General features: G+C 30.6%; 1 protein-coding gene across 11 annotated transcripts in view; it reads left to right on the forward strand.

The window, feature by feature from the left end:
* The window catches only part of LOC122851930 (sodium-coupled monocarboxylate transporter 2), a 61,629-nt gene extending 50,498 nt beyond the window's left edge, over nucleotides 1-11,131 (forward strand). For all 11 annotated transcript variants that reach the window (XM_044151443.1, XM_044151453.1, XM_044151444.1 and 8 more), the window contains 3 exons: nucleotides 92-246; nucleotides 402-542; nucleotides 7,567-11,131. In XM_044151443.1, coding sequence (XP_044007378.1) covers nucleotides 92-246; nucleotides 402-542; nucleotides 7,567-8,659 — 1,389 coding nt within the window. In that variant the 3' untranslated portion in view covers nucleotides 8,660-11,131. The remainder of the gene's footprint in view (nucleotides 1-91; nucleotides 247-401; nucleotides 543-7,566) is intronic.
* Nucleotides 11,132-11,713: the final 582 nt, after the last annotated feature.

Genomic DNA, 11,713 nt, shown 5'->3' on the forward strand with positions numbered 1-11,713 from the left:
GACATATGCACTGTTTCTTCTGTAACATTTATTATTTTGCGGGTGTTTATTATTGTAATTCATGATTGTATTTATATAAATCCCATAATAGGGAGGACTTCAAGCGGCAATACTTTCAGATGTCATACAAGGCGTAACGATGATCACTATATCTTTGTTGATTACTGTTGAAGGTGTCGTTGACGTAGGAGGACCTAGTACTGTCTTGAACGTGACTCAATCTCGAGGTAGATTGGAATTTCTTAAGTAAGTTATTTAATTTCCGATGATTATCAATATAATAATCATCAATATAATAATCAAACTATCGAAAATTCAGAAAATAAGATCACTAACCTCGATAAGCTGAATAAACTAAACTTATAACAACAACTTATTTATTTTCTTTATATATAACATAGCTTTAACATGGATCCAACAATTCGAGTGACAACAGTGTCAGCCACGGTGGGACAACTTTTTATGAGTCTTTCCATATTTGGATGCCAACAAAATTTCGTTCAACGTTATTGTAGTATGAGTAGTCGCACCAATGTCGTAAAGTAAGTATTATTTAATACTCTCTCAGACACTTGTATGGTATATTTTTTTAAGCTAAAACAACAATAATCAGTTTGTTATTGTGCCGGTAAACTTTGTGACGCTTGTAACTAGTGTCCAGCTGTTCCTCCTGATAGGACCAACCTGTTGTCGAATTCTGGAATCATCAACAAGCCTCTCTTGATAATAAGAACATGGATTGTGAAAGTCTTAATTTTAATTTCGCTTATTGTTGTCACCATAATGTTCAGAAAATAAGTTATATTATATATATAACACATGAATTTTGTTGATAATGAAGCTGAGTTGAATGAAAAATTTGCCTTCTTTCTAATATTTTTACGACTAAAATTATTTTCCAAAATTATATAGATGATGTAAGGAAGACTTCGAAAAATATTTTTTTTCTATGGCCTTTTTTTTTATTTTCAATTTAAGTAGTAACAATATTAAAAAAAAAAAGCAAATTTCATCTTTAATTTTATTTTATTTCCAATATATTGATGTTTTTTTGTATTTATACTTTAGTACTGGATCCATCGACCTTTTTTCAGAATGTGATAGAAATTCCCTGATCTATCTTGGAACAGAATTAACTTATTATACAAAAATTCATGATTTTTTTTTTTGCAAGTTACCTGGTCGGGAACCAGCGCTCTTTTTTGGTTGTCTTTTCTTTTTATTATATTAACCAAGCTTCCAACATTATAAATTGATAAATTGATGTTCATTTGATAATCAGACATCTTGATATCTAAAAAATCAAAATGAATATAATACAAATTTTGTATTAGCAGACCAGAATTAATTGATAATTATAATGAAATGTTACTGGCAAGAATATTAGATACTGGTGTTATTGTAAGAAAACGAATGATTGAAGTACTCGAAAATAGGTATAACCTTTTTCATTGACTGCCGATTCAATTATTGAATAAAATGTAACCCGACTTATATGAAGATTTAAACCGATACCAATTGCATCAGTTGCAACCATAATTTTACATGTATTGTTTGGATTATTAAATTTAACTGCTTGGCCTTGTATTTGGTGGTAAACCACTATATATAACAGCAACTACAATACCATTTATTTTTAGCTTTTTTTTATACAAGATATATATCATTTTTATTAAAATAAACAATACATCCACCTGGTTGATTATTTTCATATGTTACAATTGCTCCATATTGAATTTCAAGCTTAGTCGAAGGTTTATAATAATTCACATCAACAATTTCACCAGTTGTTGAATATAATGCAAGTACTGAATCAATAGCACCAGCTTTACTACAGAGATGTATTTCATCAGCTGGTGTACCTAATAATGCGCGTGTCCTCTTGCTTAATCTCTTAATAATTGTGTTTCATGAATAACAGCAATTTCACATGGTGCATTTATTTTAACTATTCAAACAGTACAAGCAACATGTCCTGATGGACAATTTTCTCCATTTGCGAATAATCTGTCTTTACCAGTAACTAAATCATACCGTGTATCTAAATTATTTGTTTTACTAAATAGTTCATTTGCTAGTGATTTCAATCGACCACAACATTTTAGCTTTCGACCACTTTTAGCTTTCCTGATACGTTCAAGTGCATGATATGTTTTACCACTATTCGTTAGTCCAGCATGGAATATCATTTTACGTTCTTTTCTTCTTGCAAGTGGGTACTGATTTGCTGGTGTACGTAAATCAGATATATTTTCTAAATCATCCATACATTCAAGATGTGGATATATTTCTTCAGCAAATTTTATGGAATAAATTAAATAAATTACTACCATTTATAATATCTAATATGAGCAAAAATAAAACAACTGAGCCCCCCTCAAAATGCCTTACCCGGGATTATAATAATGAGTACTATTTTTTTATAGTTCTTAAGGATACAAAAATACGTTTTCGTTGTTTTTTGAAAATTTCGATTATTTTAATTGTTATTAATAAATGAATTTTTTGCTGGTGTTAATTGAAAAAAATGATATCTATTGATCTGCTAAAAGGAAATAAATAATTTTCATACAGAATATTGAAAATAAACCGATCTTTTTAAAAAAAATAAAATAATAAATTTAAATCAAAAATTAGCAAAAGTTATTAACAATTTTTATAAACAAATGGAAATTCTACTACTTTCTCCCTCTTTTTTTACATTTTTTCATTTTACCTTTTTTATTCTCCATTTCATTACGCAACTTTTCACGTTAAAAAAACTCATTAACATTAATATTTAAAAAAGTTATCAATATTTTTCTAGTGCGTCGCGCGACAATTAGTAAGAAAAGTACTGCGCGTGAAGCCTCAACGGTGGCTCTCAATTTGTTGTTAAATTAATAACTCAATAGATAATTAATAAAAATACCCAAAAATTTGCATAAAACTTCTTGATATACTGCTCAACAATATTGCCACTGACAAGTTACTCGATTTTAAAATTTCTTCGACTTTTTTTTCATTCGAAGTTAGACAAATTAAATTTTCCATCAGCACAATACAATAAATAAAAAAAGTTAAACAATATAAATAAATAAGTTTTTTAATATCACTATTGTCATCGCTAGCCTATAATAAAGCTACAGTCAAATTTTCAAGTCAATTTATTAATTTTTAAATAAGTTATCACGAGTTAAATGTTTAAAAAAAAAGATTTTTTTGAAAAAAAAAAAATTTGTTTTTATTTTTTATTGCATTAACCAATTATGATACAAAAAAATTTATTTGAATGAAAATGTTTATTTTTTAGTTTTATATATCACTGTATTTTTTTTTTTTTTAATTTTCCAATTTTTATTTTTTCACCGAAACAACGTCGCGTTTTCATGTCTTCGAGCGCTCAACGTGTTATTGCATCCAGACCCTCAATTGTCGCGCGACGCACTAGAAAAATATTGATAACTTTTTTAAATATTAATGTTAATGAGTTTTTTTAACGTGAAAAGTTGCGTAATGAAATGGAGAATAAAAAAGGTAAAATGAAAAAATGTAAAAAAAGAGGGAGAAAGTAGTAGAATTTCCATTTGTTTATAAAAATTGTTGATAACTTTTGCTAATTTTTGATTCAAATTTATTATTTTATTTTTTTTAAAAAGATCGGTTTATTTTCAATATTCTGTATAAAAATTATTTATTTCCTTTTAGCAGATCAATAGATATCATTTTTTTCAATTAACACTAGCAAAAAATTCATTTATTAATAACAATTAAAATAATCGAAATTTTCAAAAAACAACGAAAACGTATTCTTGTATCCTTAAGAACTATAAAAAAATAGTACTCATTATTATAATCCCGGGTAAGGCATTTTGAGGGGGGCTCAGTTGTTTTATTTTTGCTCATATGACAGTATGTAAATCAGCTGGTGGTGTATCATTTCCTATAAAGGATCGACGAAAACTATTAAAAGCTTGTTGTTAAAAATTATTATCCTCTGGCTGAACCATTTCTTTTTATATAAAACTTCGTTAAAACTGTTTGTAAATCGCTTCTATTAATAACACTTTTTATTTAAGTATGAGTTTTGAACCATTTGGAAAATTATATTTTCGATTTTGAATGTCAGTGTTGAGTTAGTAGTTAGTACACATCGGCCATGAGCCGATAATCTATATGCCAACCCTGACTATGTTAGATCATTATCTCCTACTTCAACATTCCCACCAGAAAGCCGCCTAAGCTGTGTGCGTAGACGGTCCCATGGAGTTGATCGAACGACAGAGGAAATGGATAGGTCCATAAAACAAGTGAATGCTGGCATTTCGTTGCCAGTCATCGACCGGCGCTCGCAGCTAGCTAATTGTACTACTGTGATTGGAAACAGTCAGTAGTTGGCTTCTGGTGAAGCTAGCTGACTCCTTGGTGGAGTTGTCTAAGCATCTCGTTGATGTCAACATGTTCCTTGTATGGAACTAGTTAATGCCACTGATGAGTCTAACCACGCTCCCGATGTATGGTACATGCTTTCGTGAGTTATATACGATGTAGGTTATATACCATATATGAGTTATATACCATAGGTAGGGCGTAGTATATTACTCTCTCTGTTGCACTAGTGTGGTTACTTTGCTGTCAGGGTTGCTATGATCGAGTGGTTGAGTGAGCAAGGTGATTTGACGTAAGACCATGCTCGGCAACAGATTGATCTTGCATTTAATCGCTTCGTGCACTAAGAGTGAAAGAATAACCGGGAGGATATTTGGTGAAGCCTTGAAGAGTACAAATATCCTCGTTCTCATATTGACTTATGCTAGTTAGCAATTCCAAAGTTAATGTTACCAGTAATAATGGCTGCCCGTGGGCTTACATTATTACGCTTTCGTGTCATTACCAAAAACTTTCACGTTCCGGTAATGGCGTCTGAGTGACGTTCGTAGCTCAGTATGGTGGACCGCGACCCTTTACATCCATTTTAAAAAACTATGTTCTTACTTAAAACTCCACCATTATAAATTTTTTTGATTTTTTTTTTTTTTTTTTCATGTCCCTCCCTAAATCCTACAACTTTTACTTGAATCATTTTCCAATTTAAGCCATATATTTCGAGAAAAATCCATTATCAGATTAAAATTGGACGGTCTGTATATTACACTCGATGTGATCGAAGAAAGATGCTCCTTGACTACACTCAGTACAATAAAAAAATATTTCAGATGAATGTTAGAATAAGTTCCCAGGTAGAAACCTAAGTCGGTTTCCGACGGTCAACATTCAGTGGACGTCGAAAATCGAGCTCGGATCGACGTTAAAACGTTACGCGAAAAACGCTCGATTCGACGTCGATCCAGAGGGAGCCCTGATACAATTCTGTGAGTAAGATTGAGAGACAAAGGGTTTTCATTGCGAGAACTTTCATATCAATTTAAATGAACAATTTAATTTAATATAATAATGATAATATGAGAATTAATTTAGAAATTTAATCTTGTCTAATCTGGACTAATTTATGCATTTATTATTTATTAAATATTTATTTATTAAATATTTAATAAATAGTTATTCTTTTTTACTGCAATAGAATTTTATTGTTGATTTATTCATTTATTTCGATTAATTTTATTCCTTGGTATTTCAATTTATTAAAAAGAATTGTATTCATTTTATTTGTCAAATCAGTTATTGAAATACTAAGAAAAAGAAGTAGCAAAGGAAGAGATGTAGCTAAGAAATGAATGTTGCCAAACAAATATGTTTTAAGGTAATAATATTGCTCAAAACGTAATTTTTTCGGCAACTGTTATTCCTTAGCTACTGCTTTTCCTCGGGCAGATGTATTTTTTAAAAAAAAATTACATGTATTTTATTTATAAAATGAATAAAAATGTCCAAGGAAAAGCAGTAGCTAAGGCTTTTATGGATTTTCAGTAAGTTTTATATATTAAAAGTTATCAAATATCATGTAGTGTAAGTAATATTCAGAGAAATGAACTAAAAAATATATAGATTTATTATAACTATCTAATGACATATGATTAATAAATAATTATAATAAATAAAAAATACAAAGATATGTATATTCATTATCCATATAAATACCGTGTAAAGGACATAAAAATATGATGATGACATTTTTTTTCAAATTATGGAAGTGACACTTCTTCAGAATGAGTAGTTAGGAAAAAAAAACCAAAGGTGGAGTGCAATGATCCTAGCGATGTGGATAAAACAAATTTTTCATTTTTTATTTTTTCTTTGATTTTCACTTTTAAGATTTTTGTTTTATTATTTATTTATTCATTCCCGGACAATTTACTTTTGTATTATTTGTGATGAATACTGATTTGAATACAGCGATAAGAAAAACTTATTTATATAGATTCACCAATGAAGCCGAAAAGTCAGTTATTATGGGATCAATGAGGATTTTTCACTATCCTCCTCTCTTACCGCTAGGTGGGAGCCAGCTGTTGTTTGAGGGCAACCAACGGGTCGGGAAATTTTACGTAACGAGAGCAATGGCCTCGGAAGGCCATTCAGTAGCGATCTTACTCAGTAAAGGGGTTATTTTATATCAAAACTAACACTTTTTATTTGAAAAATTTTTCGATAAAATCAATATCTTTTTTGGCCTGATTTTATCTGTTGATCGATTTTTCTTGAAAAATATGACTATAATTCGAAAATGATTATCAGAAAAGTTAAAAGGTTTCAGAAAGACAGACACGAAAAAAAAAAAAAAATTCTCAAAAAAATCAAAACGGCGGAGTTTTTTTTGAGGTTAGTTGTGGTTTTTTTTTTAACTAAATCAGGTTCATATCAGGACTAAAACGTTTCCTAAATAAAATTTTTCGGAAAAGTCAATACTTCTAACTCCGCCATTTTTGAATTTTTCGAATTTTTTCTTGTATATTTCTATCTAAATTACACTTTTTTTTCTAAGAATTATTTTTTGATTAGAGGCATATTTTTCCGGAGAAATCCATCAACAGATAAAATTGGGCCAATAAAAATTGATTCTACTGAAACTGTTTTAAATAAAAAAAGTTACTTTTGATGTAAAAAACTTTCTGATACAAAAAAAAATATAGTATCTATTTTGAAAAACTATGTTCATACCTGAAATTCCGCCTTTTTGAATTTATTCTATTTTTTTTTTTTTTTTTTTTCCATGTCCTCCACCAAAGCTTACAACTTTTATTTGAATTATTTTCCTATTCACGCCATATATTTCGAGAAAAATCCGTTATCAGATTAAAATGGGACAGTCTGTATGTTTTTAACAAATACTGCCATACTGGAGCCAAGTTTTTTCAACAATTATACCCTTACTTTGTTGGTTAAGAATTCATTAAAATTTGATGTAACTTGAAATTCAATTTCTTGAAAACGGTCTTCATTGATAAGATTTCTGAAACGAGACTACTTCTTGACTTGAATTTTTCGTAAAAGAATGAACATAGATTCAAATAGTTATTTTCAAACTTTGAAGTAAATGATCAAAAACGAGAAGCTGTATGATTGCTCTTATGTTTGTATTCAGTGAATAGCAAATAATTACTAAAATATACATATATTTCTTTGCAGGACAATGATTTATAACATGCCCGTGATATCAGCATTCTTCACTTTATCTTGGCTCGTTGGTATGGTTATATTCGCTACATATGCTGATTGTGATCCACTACGAATGGGATACATATCGAAATTCGATGAAATTGTACCATTCTACGTCGAAGATAAACTTGCATACATACCCGGAGTATTAGGATTAGTGATGGCAACTCTCTTCAACGGAGCACTGACCTTGGCAGTGTCAAACCTCAATTCACTAGCTACTGTTACATTTGAGGACTTTCTGAGTCAAATACCAGCGTTAAGTCATTTGACAGATCGTCAACAACTACAACTTATAAAACTGATAGGCGTGGTTTATGGTTTTTTAATTGTTGCTGCTAGTTTTCTCGTTGCAATGTTATCAGGTGTAATTGAATCATCGATGCTTATGACTTCAGCAACATCCGGACCATTGCTCGGCGTCTTCATTCTCGCTATGTTAGTACCATGTGCTAATTGGAAAGGAGCTGCTAGTGGAATGTTATTTAGTCATGTCTTGTCACTTTGGTTGACGTTTGGTCATTTGACGGTGACTAATGAAGAAGATGCTCTTCCATTATCAACAGACGGTTGCAAAAATGATACATTTTCGTCACATTTGATGAAACCAACGTCAGTATTAATTTCTTCAGTACCAGAATTGAAAGCACCGATAACTATTACATCAAAATATGGACCAGGAATGCTTGAATATATTTATAGTATAACATATATGTACTATGCTTTGATTGGTAGTCTGACGACTGTTTTGGTTGGAATCTTTGTGAGTCTTTTAACAGCTGATGAGAAGAAAGATATTTATGAACAACATTTACTTCATCCTCTTGCTGTTAAAATATCGAAATGGTTCCCAGGCAAGCCAAGACTTTTTTCCGAAACAAGAAAACTTAGTGATGAAAACGAAAATGTTAATCCAGCATCAAAAACATCAGTGAATGGTGCAGAACACATTTCGATTGGTAAAACAAAACAAGGCAGTGATCAGTACATGAAAAAATTACATACGCTTAAAGAAGCATCTTTAGACGTCACTAATGAAGTAGCTAAAGGAACCAAGCTATAATAATAACATTAATAATAATAATAATAATAATAATAATAATAATAATAATAATAATAATAATAATAATAATAACAAGGCCTGTAATATCATACCCATTTCCTGGAATGTTGAATAAAATAGAGATTAGAATATTATTCTGCTTGCAGTTTTGATAGCATTTCTTTATGTACATGTTTCCATGAATCGCATACGTACTGAGTCTGTCAAAAATTGCTTGGAATTCATTAATTATGAATCGCACACAATACGCAAACATACATAGAAATATAATATATTGTAACGAGATTTGACAGATCTCGCGCTCCCGAAAATAATTAGAGGTCTGGTCTAAGGAGTAAGTATTGACCACGACGCTAATTAATACCACCAGTTTGTAAGTAGCCTCGGTAGTGACATGTATTTTGGCCTGAATATCAGTGTTGACTTGGTAGACATCCTCCATGAGCGGATAGTCAGGATGCCTACCCTGGCTGCGTCAGATTCTTATCCCTGACTTCGACACTCCCACGAAGAGTCGCATCAGGTGTGTGCACAAATGATCGTATTGAGTGGGATAAACGGAAAAGGGGAAAGAGGATCCATAGGATCGGTGATCGCTGGCATCTCACTGCCAGTCGTTATCCGGCTCTCGAAGCTGGCTGATGGCACCGGGCTGATAGGCAGTCCGTGGTTGGCTGCCGATAAAGCTAGCTGACTCCTTGGTCGAGTTGGCTGGCCTCTTGGTAACGTCGACATGTTCTTATAATGGAGCTAGTTGATGTCACTGGTGAAGCTGCCTGAGTCCTTGGTGGAGTTAGCCGACTTAAATGTGACGTTGACAGCTCTCTAGAGTGGAAGCAGTTGATGTTGCTGATTAGTTGTTTAGCCATGCCTCCGAGTGTGATTTATAATGTCGCTACGCTACATAGGTAGGACGTTGTATATCACTCGCTCTCTCGCACTAATGTGGTTACTTGCTGTCAGGGTCACCTGACAATAGTTTTATATTCCATTAAATTATAGACAACATCGAAAGTTTACATGCTGAATTCACTACATACAAAATTTGTATATAAAGTTGAATTCAAAATAATTTTTCTAGTGTCAAAATAATTGTTCATTTTTTTGGGCGTTATCTAAAGGGGTACGGAAATAAGATGCCAGTGATTCAAGGACCTCCAAGTTCTGGATATCATTTGACTGGAGAGAATGATTATGATATGTGTTTTGAGCGTATATGTAATATTGCAAAGCCACAAGATCTAAAAGATGCTGTGAACTTAAGAAGCATGACTTTTTCTCGTAATGCACTCACAATGCAAACTGGAGATTCGTTCTACACTGTACATTAAAATACAAAAAATTTAAGAGATGAATTTGCACGTTTCAACAATCTTTCTTCCTTAGGGTTAGGAAAAAAACATGAATATTACAATAACTACAATTGAACACATTTTTTTCATCAGTACACCTTCTTCTCTAGCTAATTATCGATTTAACTTTTTGATGGTAGAATAAACAGATCTTAGTTTTTGATTTCGATATTTTGACGTGTTGAACGATAAGGACAAGAAATATTTATCCAATTGAAATTCAAAGTCCCAAATAATTTTTTTCCCTTAAGTCAAAACTTTCTAGGTAATTGTTAATCTTCAGTGTCAACCTCTTGATTGCTCGATTCTGACTTATTTGATTCATCGATGATCTACTGATTTATACCCGAATCTTGTTTTTATACCTCTACTATGGAATTCAATTCCCGTTATATTGCTTTCATATGTAATTTAATTATAATTGTTTCAATTGTTGTCGATGTTAGTCGAATATCTGTTTCGGAGCAACTCTAAAAGTTTTTTGGATTCAAACATAATGCCGTTCCGGTTTCATGTGACGTCAAATATAATCCTTTACCGAGTCCCTGCACGGAGAGAAATGTTCAACAAAAATTGTAGTTCTGGTACAACAATTTAGTACCAAGATGCAAGCTTCGTTTTTTTTATTTGTTTTTCTTATAAAACTTGTTAAGTGTTGAATATTATTTGTTTTGTAGATTCATAATTTTTGTTAAACAGAACCACAATTTTTATTGAACCACAATTATTAGTCCGCTTTATTACTAATTTTATTTTCTAATTTAATAATTTTTATTTTCACTTTAATATTTTTTGTTTTGTGCATTATAAATTTTGTTGTTCAGTACAACAATTTTTGAGGTCCAACAAGACTTGTATACCGCGTAAGAATTTTTGTCTTAGATCACCACAAATTTTGTGGTTCTAGAACCACAATTTTTGTCAGCTAGTAACAGATGATACACACAAACAAGTTTGGGAGGGGTGTGTTAGTTGTGTGAGTTATTACTGTTGGCCGTTACAAGTAATGTTTATGCCTCACTCTGAATTAGAAGAGATTGGTTTGGACCTGTCATTGATTGACAAAAACACAAAAAAATATGTAGACATTATTTGATTATTTAATTATTGAAGAATTATAACAATTAGTATGTGCTAAAATAAAACAGGTCATGAATTTGCAGCTAAGATTACTTATGTTAGATCAGTCAGAACATAATTTTTTTTAGTTGATTCGATATTTGTTCATCACATAACCTTTCTTTTTAAACGTCAATTTAATTTTTTTATTTATAAACTATAACTTCTTTTTTTTTTACTTCGTTTTTTTTTTTTATTCTTTTAGTTTTGTCAATTATTTGTTTAGAGTGCATAGATTTATAACATAATGCAAAACTGGTGGTAAAACGTAATTAGAATATAAGTATGTTGAAATAAAAATAACAACAGATGTATTATGCTGAATAAACTTAAAAATGTAAAACTACATTTATAAAAATAATAAAAAAAAAGATTTGCCACATAAATAATTGTATTAATTGTTAATTAATTATTAATTAATTATGAATTATTATTATTATTTTTTTTTTTTAATAAAAGATTTCATTAATTTTTATTTAGGTAGAAAACAAATTTCGTTTATTCCGTAAGAATTTTCATTGAAAGTTGAATAAATTTAATTGTTACTGTACAATAAATTTTATTAAAAAATCAAGAAATTATG

The sequence above is a fragment of the Aphidius gifuensis genome, linkage group LG3, assembly GCF_014905175.1.
Source record: "Aphidius gifuensis isolate YNYX2018 linkage group LG3, ASM1490517v1, whole genome shotgun sequence".
Classification (NCBI taxonomy): Eukaryota; Metazoa; Arthropoda; class Insecta; order Hymenoptera; family Braconidae; genus Aphidius; species Aphidius gifuensis.